Raw genomic sequence first — 27966 nt, forward strand, 5'->3', positions numbered from 1 at the left:
AAATCGTTGAACAGAACAGACAATGTTTTCGTGAACACCGGATATTGATTTACATAATATATAATTGCTATCCATTAATATATCATATTTTATATCCAAACTACCATGGAATGCATAAAACGTCATCTAATGCTGGAATAGCAGGCCCACTGTTGTATTATCAAACACACGAAAAATCCGGAATCCTTACCCGTGCTCCAAACTAGTGAATCTCAGTAATAGCACGGATTTAGATAGCAATAGCAAATGTCTAATTCCGTGGTAATATGTGAGTATGAAATCTAATATTAACGGTAATATAAACTACATTGTATCATAAGTATATTGTTATATACATGTGATCATTTTTGCAACATTTATCACGCACACCTGTCACTTAATTTTTTGAACATGATTTACCTGTGTTACTGATCTTACAGTAATGAGTCATACCACGGACTTAGATTCCGTGGTCATACAAATTAGTAATGAAGGTATATATGATGTTGTACGCGGTCTAATTTTGATAAAATGCAATTAAAATTATTACGGATACGTGTACATTTGTAAAAGAATATTAAGTCAGGAACATGCCTGATCCTGCATCAGCTTAACAAAGCATATTTCAAATACATTTTCTGTCTACTTAAAGTACGTTTTCTTTCTCTTAAAGTACTATACACTTTATCAGTTGCTATCTATGATGTACAATTGTTCAAAACCATACCGATTCAGATTTAATCAGTTTTGTTTTATTTGAGAACCTTCCAAGATTAAATAAGCTGAAGCTGTGATTAAGCTAACAATGCTTTTGACACAGCGAATGATTTTGCATTAGATCTAATATCCAATACAACTTTGCGCAATATTAGAACTAGCTGTACGTGTACACACAACATAAATTGGTAGGCTTCCATCGTGCTATATACATTTATAACTCAACCAATAGTTATATCGATTTAATTTCCCTTACTTTCACTTTCTACTTATATTTTATTTAATACATTTTCTGATGACGTAGACATATCGTGTGCACATATCGTGTGCGTGTATATAGAAGAAAGCAATGGCTGACTTCGATACTATTTACGAAGAGGATGACGAGGAAGGGCCTCCCAGCGACAGTCGGGAGTTAGTAGTCCCCGATCCGATACTCGTAAGGGGAGCAGGGAATGTGACGATGTAAGTTTTGATCCAAGGTGGGTCATTTTCACTTCCGATTTACTGTGGATCGGTTTAAGTGATAGACCATATGACCACTTGTCGACTGTTTGTGTTGTCATTGTGTCAGCGTAAACGGATGTGCGTGCTGTTTCGACAGACCGACGCTATAAAAAATTCAATGAAGAAAATATCGCTAAATCATAATTTAGTGACCTCATCAATTGGGGATAAGAACAATCTTTATTTTTAGTGCCTGTTGTTCTTGACAGCTAAAACATAATAAACAGCACACAGTGGCACTTCTTATCTAAATTAGACTGACAAATTAAGAAAAAACATAGGCCTGCACTACAGTACAGTAGGTAAGGCCTAGTCAAAGTTCGCAGCTGTTGGAAATGAAAAAAACCCACACTGAGTTTATTTGCCATCAAATTTAACATGAAATAAATAGTGAAATTTATAAAGTAATTTTATTTTATTATAAATATGTACTGTACACAATATTGTTACATGATGGGTGATGCAGTGGATTAAACTTTTACCAACATAGCCGGGGTTCGATTCCATGATTTTCCATGAAATTTAAGGTATGGGGTCACTTCCCCAATTTTTTGGGTTTTCTGCAGGTACTCTGGTTTCCCCTCACATTAAGACCCCCCCCCCCCCCCCGCACACTTACATCTAGGTCAAGAAGAGTAATAATATAAGTTGATATAAAAGTCTTTCATAACTGTTGTAAAATTATTAAAGTTTACTCTTTTGTATAATTACCGTCTCATGATTTTGTGCTTTCAAAAACTTTAATCCGTAGAATACTAGTCGTTTTGGGAGTTTCGAAGACGTTTCAGGACATACGCAAGATGTTTCGGGACTTAATCAAGTTGTTTCAGATCATGCATATACATTTTTTAATTTCCGTAATTCTCCAAAGGCCAGTGTTATGTTATCATTATGTCCTTTTCAATGTTTCTCTGTAACAATGTCATCTATATATTTATATATATACACGTCTTTGTGAAGAAGAACTTTGAAACCTCGGATCGGCGCCAAATGGCTACAGATTATATGAGTTACTTCCCTTGCATTGCCTTGCATTGACTCATCATCATGAAGGCCTCCGTAATTAGATTTGTGCATTACAGTACGTTGCATTTGTACAATAAACTTGAAGATTTACATATAATTAGGTAATAGTTTCCTCTATGAACAGAAGAAAAAAGTGAAATATATATCCCGAAACAACTTCAGACATATCCCCGAAACAACCTGAAAAAAGTCCCGAAACGACTTTCGTCTTGTTACCAAAAAATGGCAAAATGACCTGACACCACTACGTACAGCAATCAAACCTGGCAAAAACAATCATCAAGTCGCTAGTACAGGATAATGCCTTGTTTGATGAAACATTTGAACATCTTGTGTTAATTAGTAAATTCTAAATAATTCTAACATTGATAATGTTATTTTTATTTGAAACTTGATATTTTTTTTCAAAGTCTTGTATTGTATGTTCAAAATCCTGTGAATCCAGCGATTTTCATTTGAAAACTAGTGACTTAATGTTTTAAAAAATGTGTGATATAATCCAAATCTTGTGATTCTTGTTCGAAAAATGCTGTGATTGATTTTGGAAATTTTTTATGATTTATATTCTAAGACCTGTGATTTATATTGAAAATCGTGTAATCTATATTAATTCGGACACAAAAATTCAAATAAAATTTGCAGCTTGAAGACACTGCATTATCTAGAGACATTTAAAAATAAAACAAACTTATAATATCTACATTCTGAACAAATCTAAAAAAAACTATAGTGAACAGGAACAGTAAGTAACTTAAAGGGACATCACGTGAAAAGTGGTTTTTTTTTTAATGAATGTATGTATTGTATGCACTTCCACTTATGTTACCTCGCTATCCCCATATTCATAGTCCGTTCCAAATGTCCAGTTTGACCACTTGAATTGTTCGGGAAAGCCCGGCTAAAAATAGCGCCGATAACGTCACCTGATTAGGCAGCAAACACAAGTGGTGCGAGCGAGATGAAACGGTTTACAAAGGGGCCCTCAGAGAGGGGCCGTCAGGCAACTGCAACTTCTTACCGCACTATGAAACCAAGTTATATGATTTCTAATTCCGTATTCAAACTTATTGAACAGTAATTATTCATCATCAGAAGTTAATTGCACACTTGCCAATATTAAGAATTTAAATTTATTTAGCTTTTAACATAAATTTGTTGCCAATAAAATTAAACAAAGGATGGGGCACAAGTTTTTACAATTTATCACAGCCTTCTCCCGTGACCGGTACAGGTGGTACGGGGCTAAACACTCCCTCAACAATGGGACAAACCTTTCTGTAAAAAGGAATATTCACGAGACGAATATCCCTTTTCAAATGTTTACATAAAGTGCATATATGCAATGACAAACTACACGCGAATATAAAAAGGAAACGTTTGTGAATTTATTTATTACATTAAACAACTCAATGTCTTTGGCCATTTTTTTTCTAGACCATGAATATAAATCTATGTATACTCTCTTTCCCACTTTCACTGTCTCCAAACGCTAACATTTAGGAAGTCATATTAACCATCACACACAATAAACTGTATGGCAAAACCACTACGTGTACATGTAGAATATGTGTCAATAAGGAACGTGTTGAGATACTTGATAATTATATTTTTTCAATACTTTACAGAGATTAAAGCATACTTTTAAATGGACCTTTTTATGCTGAGACAACTTTTCTTTAATCAGTTCCTTTGGTCCGAAACAGAAGCCGTAGTTATCGGCAGCACGCGCCATTTTTATAACGTAATCAAATATTTTTTCCCCTGTTTTCAATACGTATTCCGATTCTATCTGAAGTCGAAAATTTATTCTTTATAGAGAAAAGGTTGTTACATGATCATACATTCTAAGTCAACATCATATGAAAACATGAACTGTTGAAAAATTACGATTTAAAAAAAAAGTGTTATGCGATCCTATTTACTAGAAGTAGGTTCTCCTTCCTCAGTTATTCATCCTGGTCCGTCATTTTGACATTTTTAATCTAGCTGCGATAACGTAGCTTTCTGACGAAGAGCGATTTTTTTTTTATATATTGCGTCGTCGCGCCAGGGCAGGCCGGGTATTATATTAGTACTAATTTAAAACTTGCATGTCAAAACAAAAAACAATCGTTTAATTCAGCAATATAATTAAATCATACCATTTTACTGATCCCGGTAATATTATAAATTATGTAAATCTAATAGCGCACGTATCTCATTTGACCCCGAGCACCGACAGAGGATCAGAGAACAGAATACGCCGTGGCCATCACAGCAGTTATCCCTTGGGGGGCCTCATGGCAAAATCAAACTAACCAGTCACTTATCCCTTTCGTTTGCATAAACCACTGTATAATTATAAAAAACACAAAGTAAACTCTCTCCGATACATGCCCATTAACATATTAAACTAAGTTCATCTGTGTTCAAACTCACACAATGATACTAGCGAGGTTAATAGTTTTAGATATTTATTCATAACATAAACAGCGCTAGCATTTCTGTCGATTTTATTTCAGCTTAACCGGCCGCTATCCGGAAGAAAACATGCACCGTACTGACTGCTAGGGCAGTTATTTTCTGCTTTGAATACTTCCCACTGGCAATAATGATTCCGTAACGTACCCCTTGCGCTATCTTTTGACCATTTGGCAACTATTCGCTTCGTAGCTGACACGGTACAACCCTTTTCTTTGGCTTACTTCACACGGCCAGTCATTTTGTTTACAAAGAAATGGTGTGCTATGCGCATGCGCTAGTAGAGGGAAATCCCTGAACAAAACGTTGGTCAGACAGGTAGAAATACCGATGATTATCTTAGATTTAATCATTTTTATGAATCTATTTCAGCCAAATCCGATCGGCATTTTCCATAAGGAGTCTCACTTGATATGTTTATGTGGTATTTGGAAAAAAGACAAAAAAAGAAGTTACTTCAGCGTGATGCCCCTTTAAAGGTGTTGTATTATTAAAGAAAAAATATAATTACACAGCTAGGATGGACCTCCATGATGATGTTTAAACAGACTCACACAAATACCACGTGTACAAACTCGTGTGACATGAGTCATGCAAATTTATTTTACCTACCTGTAAGCATTGTATCATCTCAAAATTAGCATCAAAGGTTCCTACTGAACCTATAAGATAATTATTCACCTATATAAACTTCATTTCTAAACATTTTATTTTGTTGCCTGTAATTGCCAGGATTTACCTGTTCTTATAATCTGAAAAAATGAAGCATTGCAAAACCCTTAATTATAGGCCTGTTAATTTAGTACAATTTATTATTATGTGGTTTTGCTTAATTATTTGAGATGCCAGATTGTGGTTTGTAGTTCTTCACTTAATTTTTCCACTGTCACATTACAATCATATGGATGGATGGAATTAACTGATAAGTTATCATAACAAGACTGATCTAAACATACAGTATGGGTGTTTGTCCGAACAATAGGCTATTGCATATAAATAAATACAAACTTAATGTCTTTTACAACAATTATGAAACAAAGCCCTGATGTTAGGGCTCTTGAGGTCTTAATGTGGTAGGAAACTGGCATACCAAGAGAAAAACCTACATGGTGGAGCAGGTGGACCCATACTTTTTTTCACAACTGATCGGGGAATTGAACCCCGGCTGCCTGGGTGGAAGGCTTTTTATCCACTGCGCCACCCGACCACCTGGGTTTTAGGCTATTGTCATTGGGTCTATAGGGACAAGTGTCTGTTATATAGGAGGATTACCTCTGGTTACCAGTTGAACTTGTCAGTATATTATTATTGGTTGTGTTAAAGTACAACACAGAGAATGCTTTTAAAGGTTAACTTTAAAGCGTGAATGAATGCTTACACTGCCACGATTGAAAGTAGGAATGCAAGAACTGTTTTGGAAAAACCCACCAGAGGAGCAGTCGTTGTTTCTGGTGAAATTGGAAGACTATAGTGCATATACCCACTTGTAAAATCAACTTTGGAACCCTGAAGGCATTTGCGTAAAGATATCCTAGCCCTGCTTGTACCTGAGCTTGAATTGGGTGCTGCAACAGTGCTCTAGACAGAGCAGCACAAGCAGTTGGTGAATATGCTGTGATATTGATGAAAGAAAAGAATATTGACCGAGATCTCACCCTTTGGTTAATAGCACAGAACTCAATGAGTAGGAAGTATATTTGTTTTATTATACATGTATAGGTCTCATAAGTTATAACAACAGTATAATCCAATTTGTTTTATTATATGATATTTATAAAGTAATTAAATAAAAAGATAAGATACATAGAATTTGATAATCACGGGAATTAGATTGGACAGAAAAAAATATGGTTTTGCGATTTTATAATCGTCAGATTATGGGAAAATCCATTGATTATGGCATATTATTTTACAATCTGATAAAACCTTTCCCAGCCAATCAGAAGCATTTTATTTATAAACCATATAATAATGATAAGGATTATAACTTTTGTGGACATGTATATTTCTAAAATGATAAGGATTATAACTTGTGTGGACATTTCTAAAATGATAAGGATTATAACTTGTGTGGACATTCCTGTAATGATAAGGATTACAACTTGTGGGGACATTCCTATAACGATAAGGATTATAACTTGTTTGAACATTCCTGTAATAATAAGGATTATAACTTGTGTGGACAGTCCTGTAATGATAAGGATTATTACTTGTGGGGACATTCCTATAACGATAAGGATTATAACTTGTTTGAACATTCCTGTAATAATAAGGATTATAACTTGTGGGGACATTCACGTAATGATAAGGATTATAACTTGTGGTGACATTCCTGTTATGATAAGGATTATAACTTGTGATAAGGATTATAACTTGTGATAAGGATTATAACTTGTGGTGACATTCCTGTTATGATAAGGATTATAACTTGTGATAAGGATTATAACTTGTGTGGCCATTCCTGTAATGATACAGATTATAACTTTTGGGGACATTCCTGTAATGATGAGGATTATAACTTGTGTGGACATTCCAGTAATGATAAGGATTATAACTGGTGTGGACATTCCTGTAATGATACAGATTATAACTTTTGGGGATTTTTTTGTAATGATAAGGATTATAACCTGTGGGGACATTCCTGTAATGATGAGGATTATAACTTGTGTGGACAGTCCTGTAATGATAAGGATTATATCTTGTGTGGACATTCCTGTAATGATACGGATTATAACTTGTGTGGACAGTCCTGTAATGATAAGGATTATAATTTGTTTGGACATTCCTATAATGATAAGGATTATAACTTTTGGGGACATTTTTGTAACGATAAGGATTATAACTTGTTTGAACATTCCTGTAATAATAAGGATTATAACTTGTGTGGCCATTCCTGTAATGATACAGATTATAACTTTAGGGGACATTTTTGTAATGATAAGGATTATTAATGATAAGGATTATAACTTTTGTGGACATTCCTGTAATGATACAGATTATAACTTTTGGGGATTTTTTTGTAATGATAAGGATTATAACTTGTGATAAGGATTATAACTTGTGTTGACATTCCTGTAATGATACGGATTATAACTTGTGGGGACATTCCTATAACGATAAGGATTATAACTTGTTTGGACACTTCTGTAATGATAAGGATTATAATTTGTTTGGACATTCCTATAATGATAAGGATTATAACTTTTGTGGACATTCCTGTAATGATACAGATTATAACTTTTGGGGACATTTTTGTAATGATAAGGATTATAACTTGTTTGGACATTTCTGTAATGATAAGGATTATAACTTGTGTGGACATTCCTGTAATGATAAGGATTTTTAACTTTTGGGGACATTCCTGTAATGATAAGGATTATAACTTGTGGGAACATTCCTGTAATGATAAGGATTATAACTTGTGGGAACATTCCTGTAATGATACGGATTATAACTTGTGGGGACATTCCTGTAATGATAAGGATTATAATTTTTTGGAACATTCCTATAATGATAAGGATTATAACTTATTGGAACATCCCTGTAATGATAAGGATTATAACTTGTGTGGACATTCCTGTAATAATAAGGATTATAACTTATTGGAACATTCCTATAATGATAAGGGTTATAACTTGTTGATACATTCCTATAGGAATAATAAAGATTATAAGTTATCGGAATATTAATATTCCTATAATGTTAATCTTCACTGTTAGGGTTATTCCCACAAGACAGAACTACACTTTTGCAGCATCAGCAGCTTGTGTCAGCATAAACAATACAGTTGAAAAGCTGCCATGTCTAATTCATCAACTGATCAGAAGTAGAAAGTGTGTTGGCAATCTGTTGATATGTACTCTGTGTGCACAGCAGACAAGCACTGTCTGCCAATGTGGTTATCATGCATGCTGCACATGATTCACATGTACACAATTTATAACCAGACAGCCCTACTCTGTCATTTACCATGACAAGTACTTGTAGATTGATCCTAAACAATTTCTTCAGTGCATTGGTTAATTGACTGAAAAGCTATGGTAATTTTAGGGAAGAGTTTTAAGGAGATGACACAAATTAATTTATTTTAAAAGGCTTTCTTTTAAACTGCTAAAAAATGGTGCCTATAAGAACCCCATTGTAAATATGATCTTCAATCGTTGATTATGTTATGTTATTTGAAACAAAACACTTACAGATGATATTACGTAAAAATTGACTGATTTTTTTAAAATGAAACAATAATGAAGTTGTATCAATGATAAATGTAGACTGATATATATAATAACAAAATCAAAAAAAACAAAACAAGTTTCAGGTTGTCCGAAGCTTTTGTATGGGTAAGAAACAAATGACATGCATGTATTAACTTGCATGTTAAAGACTCTTAGCCAAAGTTTATTGATGTAATCTAGATTGTTTCACTTTCATCAAGTAACCACAAAAGATGTTTGAGTGATGAAATACATTTCAGTTTACAGTAATGCACTATAAGTCTATTTTTAAATACATATTAAAGGCTGGAGTAAAACATATTACAAATCTGAGTACCTGTGCATCTACATGTACATATTTATGCAAATTTATTGTCAGATTGATGGAATACAAATGTGAGAATTTCTGTTGTAAAATTTGTTGTTGACAGTCTCGTTGCCAAAAGGAAACAATGTTTATATACCTATTAAGATATCATGCTGGTGCATTATATATACATATATGTATACCTGAAAACTTTAATTCAATACACATTCCATTTAAGTATGCTTATAGATGGTCCATTAAATCAACTCTCAGTATAAAAGATTACTGCCTCACATACCTCTCTGGCTGCTCTCGTTTAGGTCCATATTTGTGACTGTTAGTGCATTAAATTGCAGTCTACATGCTGTGAAGTTCTTTTGTTGAAAATTTGATTAAATAAACCAGTGTTGTCTTTTAAATGTTGTCTGAAGACATTTGATGAAGATTTTCATATGAATGTATGATGATGACTGTACATTAACCTGTCTGTATTCCAAAGGTCAAGGTCACAGGGGTTAAATGTCAAACCATTTTAAAGTTTATAATTATGTAGATGGACAATAACTTCTGAATAGTTCAATATTTTTAGTTTTGTTCACTTTCACAGAAGTTAAAGGCCACAAGAAGAGAAACCAATTTTTCAACGAATGTATATATTTCTGGATATTTACCCCAGATGATGTAAGTCTATCACAGATGTGAATAGAGTTCTCAATGATAGTCCAAACTCTATGTTTAAAATAAAGTTGTTTCTCATCTCAGGACCATCATTCCTGAAGCCAAATCTGACTTTTGCAATGATAAGGTTACTGTCACCTTCACCACCAGGTCAAAGGTCACAGGTCATGTGTGTCATAATTAGCGATACATTTTAAGGGAAGGCAAAAACAAATATGAAGATAATCATGTATAGTTTAGTAATGTCCTTTATCTTTTAGTTTGAATTTCATGTGCTGCAGCTTCTAAATTAAATCTGTGTGTACCATATATGGATGTGCCTCATCATAATACAAACCATTTTGTTACCTTGTCAAAAATTTAATACATTCTATGTTGTATTGTCAAAATATTAAACATTATCACAATTTTAGAATAAAAAAATACAGCAGTATTTATATAGGTGAGTCTAAATATTACAATTTATAAAGTTAACTTTTTTTCCAGATTTGGTCTCAGTAATAGATTTGATACAGAATTCCCCACCAGTCTTTCAGCCAAGGTATTTGATATATATATCATCTTTAAGTGAACAATGTTTTGTTTGTTTTTACTACATGTACATGTATCTTCTATCAAAAATCATTCAAAATAAGTAAGACTGTAAAAAATATGTACTATTCCAGATTCATCTCCTACTCTCCTCTACAATATTTTTTTTGAGCTTTTGGATTACTAGGAATTGTAAAGATTTCAAATTACAATTTTGGCAACATAAAAAAATTGCCTAGAATATAAAGTTTAACAGTGTACATTTCAGAATTGAATTAAAACAATTTATCCGAAACTGAATTGAAAAACAGATGAATACATGTCCTTTAGACTTTTTGATTTAGTTCTACCCTATGATAAAACTATATGTCTGCTGTTTGTGGCCACAGGTTGCTCCTGAAGAGTACAAGGCCACAGTGGTACGGCTGAACAGTGTGTTAAAGAAAGCTCTGCCAGTAAATGTCAAGTGGCTGTTCTGTGGCTGTATATGTTGCTGCTGTACCCTGGGGTGTTCCCTGTGGCCTGTTGTCTGTCTCAGTAAGAGGGTAGGTAACTCTACTGTCTATCCATATTAGTAAGGTAGGTAACTCTTCTGTCTATCTATATTAGCAAGGTAGGTAACTCTTGCTTTGGATTATGGCTGCGGTACCCTGGGATGCTCCCTGTGGCCTGTTGTCTGTCTCAGTAAGAGGGTAGGTAACTCTACTGTCTATCCATATTAGTAAGGTAGGTAACTCTTCTGTCTAGCTATATTAGCAAGGTAGGTAACTCTTGCTTTGGATTATGGCTGCAGTACCCTGGGATGCTCCCTGTGGCCTGTTGTCTGTCACAGTAAGAGGGTAGGTAACTCTACTGTCTATCCCTATTAGCAAGGTAGGTTACTTTTGCTGTGGATCCATATTAGCAAGGTAGGTAACTCTTGCTTTGGATTATGGCTGCGGTACCCTGGGATGCTCCCTGTGGCCTGTTGTCTGTCACAGTAAGAGGGTAGGTAACTCTACTGTCTATCCATATTAGCAAGGTAGGTAACTCTTGCTGTGGATCAAGGTTTCAAAACGTTTACTTGATAGGTGATGATACCATCGTGTTGATCATACAAATTACACAGGTTTGTGTTTGATACAACATTCTTTAAACAAAGGATTACATACAGCATAGCTTGAAAGACGATTAATTCAACTTTATAGCAAGATAGTGGCATTATATACATATGGAGTTCACAACGATTGACAATTCTTTAACATATTCATATTTATTTTTTTAATTTTCAAAATGACATGAGTTCAACAAAGGGCCATTTTGAAATTTGAAAATAAAAAAAAAAGCGAGGGTAAGTCAACTGTGTAGGTATATCTTAAGACATGTAGCAGGAAAGAGACGATGAAATTCAACATGACGATGAGATTTAAGAGATGGTTAAATACACCTGATTTTATTGTTGGTTTCTTTCTTTCAGACAAGACATGCAATAGAGAAAGTACTTGACTGGGAAAACACACGTTTATATCACAAAGTAAGTGAAGACGGAAAACATGTTTATTTTACAAACTAAGTAGCTTTGGCTTTGGTCATCTTTTTTTTTTTTTAAATTGATACCACACAAAATGCAACTTTATTACTGTGGTTTGAATACACAATTTAAATGCCTTTTGAAAAAATCTTTATACAGTATACTTGAATAAGTACATTTCTTTACAATCAATTCCTAATAATTGTGTGTTGTTCACAGCTGGGCCTGCACTGGCGACTAAGTAAGCAGCGCTGTGATTCTAGCAGTATGATGGAATATGTAAGTCTCTGCATCATTTTTAGCTCACCTTGCACGAAATGCCAAGTGAGCTTATGCCGTGGCGCAGCGTCTGTCGGTCGTCCGTCCGTCCGTCTGTCGGTCCGTCGTCCGTCGACAATATTTTACTTTAAACGACTTCTTCTTTATAACCGAAAGGCCTAAGGTGTCGATATTTGGCCAGAAGCAAACTTGGATGAAGGGCTAATAAGTTTGTTGAAATTAATGACCTTCACCTATTTTCAAGGTCACAGGGGTCAAATATGTCAAAAACTTTAAACATCTTCTTCTCAATAACCAAAATGCCCAGGGAGATGATATTTGGCCAGTAGCATGCTTGGGTGAAGGGCTAACAAGTTTGTTCAAATGAATGACCTTCACCCTATTCAAGGTCACAGGGGTCAAATATGTTAAAAACTTTAAACAACTTCTTTTGAATAACCAAAATGCCCAGGGTAATGATATTTGGCCAGTAGCATGCTGAGATGAAGGGCTACAAAGTTTGTTCAAATGCATGACCTTCACCCATATTCAAGGTCACATGGGTCAGATATGTTAAAAACTTTAAACAACTTCTACTGAATAACCAAAATGCCCAGGGTGATGATATTTAGTCAGTAGCATACTAGGATCAAGGGCTACCAAGTTTGTTTAAATGTATGACCTTGAATCATATTCAAGGTCACAAGGAGCAAATATGTTCAAAATATTTCAACAACTTGTTCTGAATAACCAAAAGGCTCAGGATGTTGATATTTAGTCAGTAGCATATGCTGGGATCAAGGACTACTTTGTTTGTTAAAGTGAATGACTTTGACTTATATTCAAGGTCACAGGTGTCAAATTTGTTTAAAATCTTTAAACAACCTCTTCTGAATAACCATGGGTCCCAGGATGTTTATACTTTGCAAGTTGCATCCTGAGATGAAAGACTATACAATGTGTTCAACATAATGACTTTGTTCGACTTTCAATCACAGGGGTGAAATGTTTAAAAAAAAAATAACAGGGTCTTTTGAATGAATTTTAATCATAAATACTGATATTTTGCCAGTAGCTTTATTTTAGATCACTTTTAAGGTTACAAGTGTGAGTTTTATACTAGGTGAGCGATGCAGGCCCATTGGGCCTCTTGTTATATGTTTCGAAGCTTATTATCCCCAAACAATGAAGTATGGAGTTAGCAACTCATCGTTCCCTTTCATGGCTAAAGACAAACCAAAATAGAGATTTACAATTATGATGATTCCCAGGGTTGTAGGTGGGATACAAATGAAGAAAATTGGTTAAAATTCCTAAAATATTTTTCAAAACTATCTGTAAGAATCAAATACTCTTCATGGATAGAAAGGTCCTAGGTGTTTTATTGATTAGTATAGTTTGTATGTAGGGAAATGATATTGGGTTTATTGTGTTTGATTTCAGTAAAATATAGTTTGAACTACATTGGAATTACTACATACATTCTATGTGATAAGAGTTTGTTGGTATGGAAATTAAACAACGTTTTGCTCAAGGATTTTATGATTGCTGTATGTTATAATTAAATGATATTAGATAATCAGCTTTTTTACAAGGTCACCATTTTTTCGATACATTTACTATCTTATTTTGTATCTGTTAATGATAATTTCCATATCGCGTTGCAACAATATACAACACTGTTGAACAATATACAACACTGTTCAACAATAAACAACACTGTTCAACAATATACAACACTGTTCAAACTCAGGAGATCGTTAAGAACAATGGTCCTTTGCTAATGAAATATTGTTTTTAAGTTATTTTGATAAAAGTTTTATCATATTAATCAATTATTAAATCAGTTGTGATGTTTTGTACTTTGAGTATAACAGTTCCTCACACTAAAAGCAGAAAATCTTGACAACTACTTTTAAAGACTTGTTTATGGAAAATTGCAAAAAAGTGCTTGAATCTTGTTCTGAAAGTCTGTAGAAACTATGAAAAGTAATAGTGTTATGTGCATTCTTATCGTCAATCTGCAAAGGTTGGAAAGCAAATAATTCATTTTGTATGATCTAAAAATAATAAGATAATTATACGAGAATAGAATATGACAAGAGAAACTAGACTATGTTAGGGAAATATTTGTGATGTTTTCTTTCTACTTGGTAGGCAAAAAATATCATATATATATGTATCAGATACATATAAAATGACTACATTTTTCTGTAAATGAGTGTATTTTTCATCTGTGTTATCATATAATTGGTGTGTGTGTGTGTGTTATTTTCCATGTATATATTATGAGTTATCGTTATGTGTGGTAAATATTGAGTATTATGTTGTGTTTCAGGTGCTGCTGGTCGAGTTCCTACCAAAGATCCCTATATTTCGGCCAGACTAACGCAAGGCCTGTCCTCCAATCCCTGCCATATTTTGCTGCCACAAATGATGTGTATATTTTAGCAAGCATTATCATCGTCATCCTAGTCCATGACCTCATTGTGACATCTAGACGTCACATTTCACTTGTAGTTTACGTCTGGGTGTAGTGAGTTGTAGAATGCTGATGACTGACGACAAAGTACTGGGTGTGTATGTTAGTATTTACTTGATTTTTGTCGGTTCTTGTATTCTTATTCTTGCAATTGGTCCATAATGTGTGAGAAATTATAGTTCTGTATCATATTTATCTTAGAGAAAAGTTTACATATATCATTTGTGTTTTGGATGGGGGGGGGGGGGGGGGGGGACTTAAATTTGTTATTAAATTATTTGGAATTTTTCTTTTCCAAAGTAATGAAAATTATATATGAGGGGTGGATCTTTCTAGAGGAATTTTCTTGGCTGCAGGACTGCCACCAACAACCCTCAGCCCCCACCCCACACATCAGACTGGGACTTTGCATGAAAAAAAACATGTGCAAGCATTTCCTCTACTTGGCAACGCAGAAGAAAATTAGAAATCCCTTAGATTGGATCGACAACTAGAACACTTCATTGAATGATAAATAGATTTAATGAAAAAAATGTGATAACATGAATGTATGTGCATGGGTCGGTTGAAATTTGATTTCAATATTTGTGCATTTTTGCATTTGGTCAAAAAACATATTTTACTTGATGGTATATAGTTTTCATCAGTGATGCTTGGCTACAGTCATATGTATACCTGCGTCATTTTGTGACATGTTTAATTAAAAATGAAAATGTTGATTAATTTATGACTTGTTAGTGACAATGAATTCTTATTAGTCTGTGTGTTGTAGTTGTCTGTCTGGCTCTTAACACATCTATACTCCAGACTTATGAGAGATCTTGTCTTGATGTTTAACATGAGAAAAGTACATGTGTCTTGACAGTTTAGTAAACTTGTACTGAACAACTTATTTTTTTCGGAAAATCAGAATGTATAAATATATATGATTCATTTATTTTTAAGAATGCACAATGTGAATATTGAAATGCTTTCTTTGCAAAGGTATATGAAATGAATTGTCTCAAAATATTTCTTGATCATAATGGCAAAATTTCAGGATTTATTTTATGTAATTAACCAATACTATCGTTAGGTATGGAAGTTTTACAAACGATTTTTCCCAGGCATAATTTTAAGGATGTTAATTTGCTAAGTATAAGAAGTGGGTGAAGCTAGTTGTTGAACAAATACTGAGCAAAAAATTCTGTTTATATACCAGGTAAATTAGAACTACATTTTTGAAGACCAAGCTAGACTTGGTTCTGCAAAGGTGATCTAACATTTAATATTAACTTTGATTTCAAATCTTTTTGCATAGTTATGCAATATAATACAAAACAATACATAATTATTAAAGTGAAATTGGATTTGGAAATAAGTTTTACAAATTACATCAATCCATTTAGGACAATACATTAAAAGTTGGAGTTACTAAAATTCCATAATACTTCGCACATGGTGGGTCTGTACTACTTCACATTGTACTTCAATAAAACTGGTAGATAGCTGACAATGACCAAATGTTAATCATGTTCAACATCATATTGGCTCTACTATAACAGGCCACACAATAATTTCTCGTTAACATTACCCTGATAACAATATAATGTTTACAGGAGATATCGTTTTGAAGATGATCAAGTAAAAAGACCCAAAAGAATGAAATTGACCCCTGTTAATTTGTTGATAACTGATGTACACATATAGAGAAATGATACAGTGTATTTACTTGTGACTTGCCATTATATTTGGTCACATCTTATTCTCAGGGTCAGGTAAGCTGTATTTGTAGCTGGTGGTTCAATAGTCTAATGAAGCACCACTGATTTCCACAGCTTTGTTGACTGAAAATCTAGAACAAATTGAATTTACTGGGATCAATATTACCATGTTTGTTTTTAATATTGTCTGAGGTTTGAGATACTGCTGCCGATTAACCTTTCCTAGAATTTCTTCAGTATTGTGTTGGATCTCTATCTCTAGTCAAATATGTACTGAACTACCATGGTCTGACTGAGCATCAACAGTACATGTATGTAATTTCAGACTATACATGATAAACCCACGATGAAAGTGAAATGATAAATATGTGATGCATTTGACATCATAATCAAATGACACATTCAAAAGATAAAATTTGTAATGAATTTGTGCAGGGAATATGGAATTTTACAATTTTCCAGTGTCAGTGTTCTGGTAGTTCCCTGGAGTCGGTAGCCTTCCGTGGATGGATTCCTGATGGAATTCAGTACCAGTACATGTACATGAAGTACTGTAATCAGAATTCAACGTAAAGATGCCTTGACAACATCCACAGGAAGGTAATCAGCAATTTGTATTGTGATGTTAACAGTTTCAACAAACTAGGTGTCGGTGGAATGTCCAGTCGTCTTTACTTTGAATTTTGATAGTTATAGGTAATTCTTGTTCCATACCAGCAACAAGTGATGTCGCACACACAACCAATGGGACAATTTTTCTGTTATTTCATCGTCAGGAAGAAGCATTAGACTGACTCAGTGTTATCATGTTTTACAGACAATACTGTCCTGATCCCAGCCATCCATTGCCTTGCCTTACTGGTATTTCCTCGCTGTACATAACGTGATTTCATGTATAATTTGGATTGATACAATACAGAGGTTACAATTAAAGTATAACGGAAAAAAATCATGCACATTACAATTGTAAAGTTTAAAATATAGATTTTTCTGGTTAAGTAGAAAGATGTGACTTGAGCAAAAAGTTTGGTTTTGAATATTTTACTTTTTGTTATTTGAGCAAGATTAACATATTTTGATCTTGAGTTCAATGTTTAGTAATTCCAACAAAAAGGCAATCGGAATATCCTAACACAAATGCTAGTTACCTCCACGTTGTTGGTATATGCTTTGTGAAATATTTTACCTCAAAATGCATGTCAATTTGTATGGTTGCTAAATCGGCTATTTGTTGTTGAGAAATACAAGTTGTAAATTACAATTATAAAAAATATAAGTCTTGTTTGTTGTATTGAATTCTTGAATTATTTTTTAAAGATTAAAATACATAATTGTTTATACTGTCTCAGGTTATATGACAATTAAGAAATAGCTAAAATGTGTTTTTGATTTTTTTTGGGATTTGTGACTTTTAGTTTTGGCTTTGTATATATGTGTGTCTATTGTTTTGTGTTTATATAATGTTGATTGCAGAGATGACCTGTAGATATGTGTGTATAGTGTTTTGTGTGTATATAATGTTGATAGCGGAGAGGACCTGAGGTCTATAGCTCTCTGATCATCCACTTAAAGCAGCTGTGTTAATATTAAACATCATTTATGATGAAGGGGACCCAACATGATTGTTCAGGATAAGCATTGTTGTATTAGATATTTCAATGATTTAAGTAATATATTATCTGGAAGTTCACATAGATTTTTTGTTTTCATTACAAAATAATTGTATGATTGTTACAAGTAGTGCAATGTAGTAAAAACAACTGTGAGTACTGAAACTGATAGTGAAAATACCTGTGAATGATAGAGTTCACTGACTCTCATTCATTTAGTAGCTTTTACAGTGTATTACAGTACACCCTTGTGTGCCACTAGTCTTGGTTAGCGACAGTAGTTAGTTAATTGTTATATCATATGGAGATATTCCAGAGACACTGTTATAGTTCTAGTTCATTTTTATCAGTGTTTGATTTACAGAATGGAAAGGGACCAACATTGATGGAAAAGAAAACAGTTCCTTTGCTACTAAAGAGATGATGTGGGTGCTTGTTTGCTTGTGTCAGAAATATGTTTATCGAATGTGTGTAAACCGTTACATTGAGCGAACATTCTACAAATTCAGTTTCGTGATTCAGATATTTCAAAACGTATATAACAAAATCTAAATTGAAAACAAATTTCAACACAAATGTATTAGTCAGATTTAGTTTCTGTAATAACAAAATGAAAGTTTGACATGCAAACTGATCATATGATGATAAGTGTATAGTGTGTGGGAACTGTGTATTTTTTTTTCATAATTCAGAAATATTAAAAAAAACTACTGGGAGTGTTAAATCTCAATGTGTAACGAGCACAGCCGGAAAAAGTACATATGATGTATGTTTATTGTCTTGTAAGCATGCAGTAGTATAGATGTGTGCTGGGTGTTTGTCACCATTATTGTTGATGCTTAATAATTTACAGGTATATATACATGTATACATTTAACTTTATTCATCTGTATTTTTCTTAAAACATCTCAAGGAATGGGTACAAATGGTGACTGGTTTGAAAATAATGGGAATAATTTTATGAATGAGATCCACTTTGGTATGAATAATATATGCTATAAGTTAGGTTTGTATGCAAAAAATAATTGAGAACTTATTACCCTAAGGGGCGGAATGTGTAAACAGGGTCCCCGTGACTGCCTGCAGTATTAGAAATGGATCAATGTAATGGTCATTTGCACTCTTTGCTTGACAATGGAAACATAAGTGTTCCCGTAACTCACAGCTGACGTACGCGTTGATACAATTATAAGGAGGCAAAGCAAAAGAAAATATAAATATATATATTGTTTATTAATCAGTCAATAAACTGTCTTCATTTGGTTGTCGACCAGAAGTGCATTACAATTGGCCAAAACACATGATGGTTGGTTAATGAAAGCTGGGCATTGATTGGTCATTGGGACGTCGAAATGGGTTGGCCGATACATAGTACAAACTTCCATTCCACCTCTTTCTTGGATGTGTGCTTATAATAGTTTCTATATTGTAAGTCTGGACACTGTGTAGCTGTATTGTTTGTGTTTGGTTGGATTTTACAGGGATTTATATTTGAGCATTTATTGTGATCCCACTACAGTATTATTGAGTTTGAATGTCAGTGGTGCTTTTGATAATTTGATGTGAGTTTAATCATGATTTTGTTTGTAAAAGAAAAGAAGAATAGCTTTTAAGTTTCCCAGTAGGAAAACGTGAAATTTAATGCATTTGTTTACACATGATGATGAACTACACACAGACGTCCGTGTAAAATGTGTGCTTATGGATTAATGTATGTAGCAGTGACTTAAAAAAAAAACCAACATATTTATGTATTTCTTTCACGTCACTTATCATACAATTCGGTGATCAAGAATAAAAATATGAGTTCATACTCAAAACGACCCGAAAATAAATCATCATGTAAAATTTCCGTAGAACCGGATAATAAAGTAATACATATTTTTTTAATTTTCATTTTGTCTTATATTTATCAAAAACTGTTTCCATCCAAAGTGAAAAAACTATGTATATGTTTTATCCATTATAGTTAGGTAAATGAAGCATTATTTTATCATTTTGTGTAGATATTATAAATTATAGTAATTGATTTGATGTTCACTTGGTAAGAAACAGGTGGGATAGTTTAGGGAAAGTTGGGAGAAAGGAAATACCAATATTTACGTATTAGTTGTTTTTGTAAAGTTTGGAGTCGGATCATACCCATGAATGTGTATTATTTTTGAATGAGTGGTCGTTTTAGGATATACTACCAAAACAACGTACACGCATACTATTGTGGTGTGCCCTAGCGATGCAATACAGTATAATGCAAATCTTTGAAATTTTGATACTGGAATTTCCTACCTTAAATGCAAAAAGTATTTGATGTGAAAAGATCACTACATAATGACAAAAAACACTCGCCATTATGTCATTTTTTTATCCTTTTTTTTAAAAACTTTTTTCACTGAAGTGTAAAAAACGTTTTTTGTACTTCAGAGAAAGAAGTCGTTTTTGCACTTCAGAGAATAAAACAGGTAAGGTTGGGAGGCTGGAGAAAACTGTGTATGCTGTTTGAAAAAGTCTAGAGACGAGAGAAAATCTTGTTTGTTCTGTGGTTAGGTTGAGAGACAACTCGGATTCGTGGGAAGGTTCAGAGACAGGAGATAACCCGAAGTACTAATTATAAAGGTGGTTAATAGATCTAGAGATGTGTGAGTAGTTTGTGAGAGGGGACATAACTCTGTGTCTTGTCTTAGACGTTAGATTGTTCTATATATGTGTATTAGTTGTGTGGTTTGATTGGGAGGCAGTGAACAATACTGTTCGTTATGTAGATATATAGGTTTTAAGACGAGGGCTAACTGTGTGTGCTGCCTAGGTAGCTTGGGAGTGGGAGGCAAATATACCTATTTATATGTTTTGTTGTGTAGGTCGGGAGACGGGATGATTATGTAAGTTGTGTTAGTAGGTAGATTGAGAGTGTTTTGTATTATTAGTTCACACATTCCAATGCAAGGTATTCATTTTCACATACATTCAACAAAATATTGAATGTTAGAATGCACGTGTTTGTCATATAAGGTATTATGTCAAATATGAGAATTATTGTCTTTTTATTCAATATAAGAAAGTTGCTGATCATGATTTTTTTTCAAATAAAATGTGAAAATAACCAAAATGTTTGCTAAATTTTATGAAAAGAAGTTTGGTGTCACATATTGCGTAAACCGACAAAAATTCATCATGAATGGTAAGTAATGGCTCCATATCGCTATGGTTCCATGTTATATACTAGACTTAAATTGTTGATAAAAAAAAACAACCCAAAATACCGGACAAGTTGATATACTCGGTATTTAAAAAACAATAGATCCCAGAGGGATCTTGCCGCCCACCATTGTACCATCTTCATTAGTTCTTGATCAGTTTGGTTTTTTTTTCTTCTCTTACCTGTTTGATCGAGTCATGTTTACAGTAAATACACCTAGAGGTAACTTTTGATCTGAACTTAATGCTGCTGTGTATACAAGACAACCTTCAAAGTCAGTTTGTCGATTTACATATTTACTGGAAATAGAACCAATCATTTACAATATGAGAAAGCTCTGTTGATTTGTTCCTTCAGCCCTCTTGATTTTTATAATCTCCTCAAAATACAACATAGTTTTACAACTAAGGATCAAGGGGAACTTGCCAGGGACGTATAGTGAAGGGGATTAGCAACTCCCTCTCTGCCTTACCAATTTTATGACAGGTCAATCTAGACTTACCTCCCCCTGATTCCGGAGCACATAGCGAGCGCCACCTTTCTCAATTTTGACAAAGCAAGATGGCGTCGATACCGCTTCGTTAGATGCAGAAGTTGGTGTGAAAACGAACCAATCTCGATAAGTGATCTTATGTCTTTTGTTTATCCCATTGTAATAAGCTGATTGTATTACTTTTAATTGATAAAATCTGTGGTATCATAGTAATTGATGTCTCGTTTTTGGGGTATATTTTTCTATTTTTAAACGCGATGTAACGCGTGGTTCAGAGTATTGTGGTTGGCGTCGATAGACAAAAATGCGGGATAAAAAAAAAACCACATGTATGTGAACCTCCTCACTCCAAAAGTATTTGACCGATCTTTTTTAAATTATCAGCAATAGAAAGCTGAATAAATTTTATGACGACCCAACCCATTTTAATTGCAAATAACATAATTTAACTTGTGTTATTTTTGTGTCAAAAATACTAAATATAAGCATTATTTTTCACTGGAACGTAAATCATTATTGCGAAATTAGTTGGTGACTGCTCACTGTTATGATTAATTTTTATAAACTATCGATTATATTTTTGAAAACAATTAATATCAATAAACAGCCGAGTAATTTCTATGTTAAGTAGGCCTGAATTGATTTGCATTACTTGGAACGATAGCGATGTCACAGATGAAATTACTCGTCTGGTAACGAAGGACACGTGTTGTTAAAAACCCTAAACAAAATTGCAGGATAAAAAAAACCCACATGTATGTGAACCACCTCACTCCAAAAGTATTTGACCGATCTTTTTTAAATTATCAGCAATAGAAAGCTGAATAATTTTTATAACGACCCAACCCATTTTGATTGCAATTAATATAATTTAACTTATGTTATTTTTGTGTCAAAAAGTGTAAATATCAGCAATTTTTTTCACTGGAACGTAAATCATGGCGAAAGTAGTTGGTAACTGCTCACTGTTTTGATTAATTTTATAAACTATCGTTTGTATTTTTTAAAACAGTTAATATCAATAAACAGCCGAGTAATTTCTATGTTAAGTAGGCCTGATTTGATTTGCATTATTTGAAACGATAGCGATGTCACAGATGAAATTACTCGTCTGATAACGAAGGACACGTGTTGTTAAAAACCGTAAACAACCGGAAATGTTAAACGCAACAAAAAAAGTATCGCCTGCATTCGAGGATCAACTCATTTAAAAAATACTTCTTTTTGAAATTTACAGCGATAGAAAGATGAATATTTTTTTGATATGTAGTATTAATTTTTATGGAAAAAAAATAACATATAACTTGTGCTGTTTTTGTGTCAATATTAGCATTATTTTCACTGGAACGTGCTTTACGAAATGTGATTTGTTGTTATAGCCACCAACACAGCCGAAAGACTAGACATAGTGGCAACGATAGCCCTATCCCTGGAATAAAAAGAAGACCTTCTAATACACAGTCCCAATTAGGGCTACCCGTTATCAAAACACTTCGATCTCGGCGAGATTGTGACATGACACCGAAAGCAGGTGCGTGCTTAATTTTAACGCTAGTGCGCAAGCGCAGGCTGATCGAGAGGGGCTCTCGATGACTTCGCGGTTCGGTGAACAAACACAAAAGCGACGTGCTATAGAATCTTGACTGGGGCAGAGTTGCCAATCCCCTCTATATACTGTCCCTGGAACTTGCATATCAAACTTGTGAATGATCCATCAAGTACTTCCTGAGATATAGCACTAGCAAACCTTCAAAGTCACCTGTTGGCCATTATGTCTATCCAATCGATCTCAAAAATGAATATGCACAATAAAGGATCATGGGGAACCTACATCTAATCTGAATAAGATTCTTTGAGCATTTCCTGAGAAACATGCATCATTAACAAACCTAAACTGTCAAAATCCAAGATGGCTGCATGTCGGCCATTTTGTTTATTCAATCAGTGTCAAAAGTAAACATGCAAAACTAGGGACCATGGGCAACCTTCATATCAAATTTCAGAAACATCCCTGAAGCACTTCTTGAGAAATAATGATAAAAAACCTTAACTGTCAAAATCCAAGATGGCTGCCTGTCGGCCATTTTGTGTATCTGATCAGTCACAATTAAGGACTAAGGGGAACCTTCAAATCAAAGTGTATAAATATCCCTCATGCACTTCCCGAGAAATAGTGATAACATACCTTTAATGTCTAAATCCAAGATGGCTTCCTGTTGGCCATTTTGTTTTTCCGATCAGTCACAAAAGTATACATGCGCAACTAAAGACTAAAGGGAACCTCCATATCAAATTTGAGAGTCGTCCCTCAAGTACTTCCTGTGAAATAGCCATAACAATCCTTCACTGTCAAAATCCAAGATGGCTGCCTGTCGGCCATTTTGTTTATCCAATCAGTCTCAAAAGTAAACATGCACAACAAGAGACCAAGGGGAACCTTCGCATCAAATTTGAGAAACATCCCTCAAGCACTTATTGAGTAATAGCGATAACAAACCTTAACTGTCAAAATCCAATATGGCTGCCTGTCGGCCATTTTGTTTATCCGATCAGTCTCAAAAGTAAACATGCACAACTAAGGACCAAGGGGAACCTTCATATCAAATTTGTGAATGATCCTTTCAGTTCTTGCAGAGAAATAGCCATAACAAGAATTATTTAAGGACGGACGATGGACCACGGACAAATGGCGATTTGAATAGCCTACCATCATCTGATAGAGGCTAAAACAACCTTGACCTTTGACTTTTATTGGTTTTCCTGAATGTAAATACAATGTTGAGAACAACGGGTCTAGAAAACACTGGAATTTGTTAAAACCTCGAAGATAATAATTACAATAAAGACAAGACAGTGACATGTGCTTAGTTTTAATTTGCTTTCTTTTGTCAAAGTACAAGGAGAAGAATAACACTAGATGATCTGTAATTAAGGTTTAGCGTCTTCCGAAAATCATGGTCAAGTCCAAGTAATATTATATCCTCATAGCGAGAACCAGTAATGTTATATCCTCATAGCGAGAACCAGTAATGTTATATCCCCATAGCGAGAACCAGTAATGCTATATCCTCATAGCGAGATCCAGTAATGTTATATCCCCATAGCGAGAACCAGTAATGCTATATCCTCATAGCGAGATCCAGTAATGTTATATCCCCATAGCGAGAACCAGTAATGCTATATCCTCATAGCGAGAACCAGTAATGTTATATCCCCATAGCGAGAACCAGTAATGCACACTCACACAAGCAAAAAACATAGTTCCAATTAGATGATGATGGTGACATGTAGACACTGTGGTTTGGGTAGCAGGGATGTTTCTATCAAGGAAGAGGAAGTTCATAAACAGAAAATTGAAATAGTGCTAATCGTGTAGTCTTCATTACCTTTATGACAATATTTTCAGATGCAGTTGCATTTTTTAAAGATTATAATTTCAGCACGTGGAATGGCTAGATTCGAATGGTTGGAAAAGGCAAGACATGTTGAATGTTATAGAAAGATTTTGTCCATAACTTAAATATAGTAGAGATGTGTAAAAAAAAGAACATTATAGCTGTATTTCAAAGATAAAAAACGATGACACTGGTGTGTTCTTCAGGAGCTACATGATCCACATCGTCTACAGGAGCAGGTAAGCGGGAAGACATCATGTCGGAAGGCAAAGTATCCCGCCCAGTTGACAACTTCACGCTTATTCGGGTCATTGTCCATCACATCCATGTCGAAGTCATCCGTGTTCATTTCATCAGGGGCTGTCGTTATGGCGGGAAGGACAGGGCTGTCGTTTTTCCAGTAGAACGCATCGCAGTAAATCAGGTATTTCTTACTTGTGAAGACACTTGGTTGACACCCCGTTTTGGCTCCACAGCACTCCCGTCTGTAATAATAATTTAGCGAATGTTTAATACACAAACATATATTGTGTCGGTGTCATGTACTCGGTAGGAAACAGCTATTTTACATTTATCTTATATATATATAATACTAACAGGGAAAATATATACCTTCAAACGAAGATTTAGTATTGCAGGGACAATATAAATCAAGGTTCCAGATATTTTTTAAAACTAGTTGAGATGATGAAAATCGATTCTGTAACATCCCAATCTCTGCTTACTCCTCAGATTGGATTATGTTACAAAATCTTAGGCCTAGACTGAGATAACTACTTCTCGCCAAGTTACAAGTTATAGTGTTCATTAACCTTATTATCCAAATAATTTTCGCAAATGTACAGCCTTGTTTTAATTGTGGTATTCTTCAGTTATCTTTTCTTCTTACCCATTACAAAACGCCTTTTTGATATTCTGAGCCTCTGGTCTTACAACTAAACACAAAATATGCCCGTCGTCCCTCCAAAATCCGAGAACTTCTCTTGTTTCTGTTTCGCAGATGGGGCTGCCTCTGGAATGTACCAAACATTCGAATGATTACGTTACTGATGTGACGTCATCATTAACATCATTTTATTGTATATGAAAAAAATGTAGTTGTCACAAGCTTGTTTCGTTGATTATTATGAAATGACGTGTAAATATCACCTTTGTGAAGGTGGAAAATGATTACCTGTACCGATGAAGGTCAAGTGTTCACAAACCTGATACAAGTACTTTATGGGCGGCCGTTTTAGGACAAAATACCAATTCTACTTCAGTGAAAAAACCCTTTTGCTCTTGATGGCACAAAATGCACAATTCAGTAAAAAAAAAAACTGGACTTAAAGGTAGGAAATCACAAAATGGCAAGTATCACATAGTTAGCTAGGCTTGTATTGAAAATATCCTGGTTTGTCAATTGTATCATCAAGATAAATACATTGTACATGTTTGAAACACAAACCTAACATCTTCCTTAGGTATCGATGTGTTTAGTATGTTTCTTTGCATATCCTTTACAACGTATCATTTCTTCTGTTTGACCAAAATGGCGTTATAACTGTCTGAAGTCTTGGTTTGTTCGCTTCACTAATGTTAATAATTAAATCATATATTTATCTTTTGTATTTCTATATATGAAAGCAAAGACAGTAATCGACTTGATGGATTAATGTCATATGTATTCAAAAGCAAATATTGTGTGATGACGTCTCTGTTACAATATTTCTCGATAAGAGAATGCATTCGTTTATGCGAATTAGAATAGAGATCACTTTATTGGTTTTCTTTAGAGATTTGCCCTAATATATAGTGATGATAACGTCGCAAAGGTCTGTTTATTGGCTTAGTTTTGTGTCACTACTCATTCTATGTTTGACGGTATACTTACCATACCTAACTTGAGATATATATCTCCATACATTCTAGGTATGACACCTAAAACAATGAAATGAAGTTGCCCCTTATCAACCTATACTCGTTTATTGTAAACCTCTTATTATAATTGACATGTAGTTGTCGATATCGTCCTATTGTCAATTAACGAGATAATAAGCCTGTCTAAGTGTGTATGTTAAACTCTTTCAAATGTATTGTTTTTGTCATAGTAAAGTAGTACCAAATTAATTGTATACTACATAGATACTTACAATTAATAAAATCCTTACATATATTAAAACCTACTTACATCTGCATATTACTTGAGTCAGAAATGTCTATGTTTCACATATACTTACATCTCTATATTTTACATATACTTACATATCCAGGTCACTGAAGTCAGAAATGTCTATATTTTACATATACTTACATCTCCAGGTCACTGAAGTCAGAAATGTCTATATTTTACATATACTTACATCTCCAGGTCACTGAAGTCAGAAGAAGAATGATAGGGGAAGGTTCTGATGAACACAAAAGCAATCCAGTTTCTTCTTATGGCCCGGCCGAGTCGACGCCTATCAAAGAACACGATATGTCATTCTAAATATGTATACAAACAGTCACCAAAGCGTTCGTTAGATGATAGATAATTATGTATAGAACTATTGTGTTCTTTCTATCATATCTTTAACATTAACCAGATACTCAGCATCAATCTTCATCAGGTTTAACTCTCATATTGTAGTGAAATAAACGAAAAATTGAATTGGAATATTTAAAAAGTCGGCAAAAAATAACGTGTGTTTAATTGCCAAATATACTCCTGTCAAATACATGATTGACAGGAATAAATGTCTATTTTAATCAGATAAGTAGGCGATAACTCCAGTTGAGCAGGCGTAACTGTAATGCACAGAGATGCCCTCTATGATAAATTTACTCTTGCTCAACTGAGTGTTAATCTCCGACCAAAATAGGAAATTATTCTTTGTATTTAAAGTAGTTAAACTGGGAATGCTTCAAATAATGTAATATAT

At 34.0% G+C, this 27966-nt stretch overlaps 2 protein-coding genes across 3 annotated transcripts; one reads left to right on the forward strand and one right to left on the reverse strand.

The window, feature by feature from the left end:
- The first annotated feature begins 1031 nt into the window (after positions 1 to 1031).
- On the forward strand, positions 1032 to 21079 carry LOC110455964 (cysteine-rich hydrophobic domain-containing protein 2-like). Of its 2 annotated transcripts, XR_002463530.1 has the most exons (7): positions 1032 to 1161; positions 10375 to 10429; positions 10809 to 10964; positions 11876 to 11932; positions 12149 to 12208; positions 14526 to 14763; positions 15026 to 21079. XR_002463530.1 is itself a non-coding variant. In XM_021506438.1 (6 exons), the coding sequence occupies exons 1-6, from the start codon at positions 1046 to 1048 to the stop codon at positions 14574 to 14576; spliced, it is 495 nt and encodes a 164-aa protein (XP_021362113.1). In that variant the 5' UTR covers positions 1032 to 1045; the 3' UTR covers positions 14577 to 14916. The 2 variants fall into 2 exon arrangements, 1 of the variants encoding a protein (XP_021362113.1); XM_021506438.1 differs by lacking the exon at positions 15026 to 21079 and having other exon boundaries at positions 14526 to 14916.
- A 3315-nt stretch (positions 21080 to 24394) lies between these two features.
- LOC110455958 lies at positions 24395 to 27504 on the reverse strand (the record flags this gene model as incomplete). The annotated part of the gene is made up of 3 exons (XM_021506429.1): positions 24395 to 25548; positions 25953 to 26075; positions 27406 to 27504. Coding segments are annotated over 3 exons (505 nt in total), but the record flags the coding sequence as incomplete, so codon positions are not given.
- Between the last annotated feature and the right edge of the window lie 462 nt (positions 27505 to 27966).

This window comes from Mizuhopecten yessoensis, unplaced genomic scaffold, assembly GCF_002113885.1.
Source record: "Mizuhopecten yessoensis strain PY_sf001 unplaced genomic scaffold, ASM211388v2 scaffold8447, whole genome shotgun sequence".
In the NCBI taxonomy this organism is placed as follows: Eukaryota; Metazoa; Mollusca; class Bivalvia; order Pectinida; family Pectinidae; genus Mizuhopecten; species Mizuhopecten yessoensis.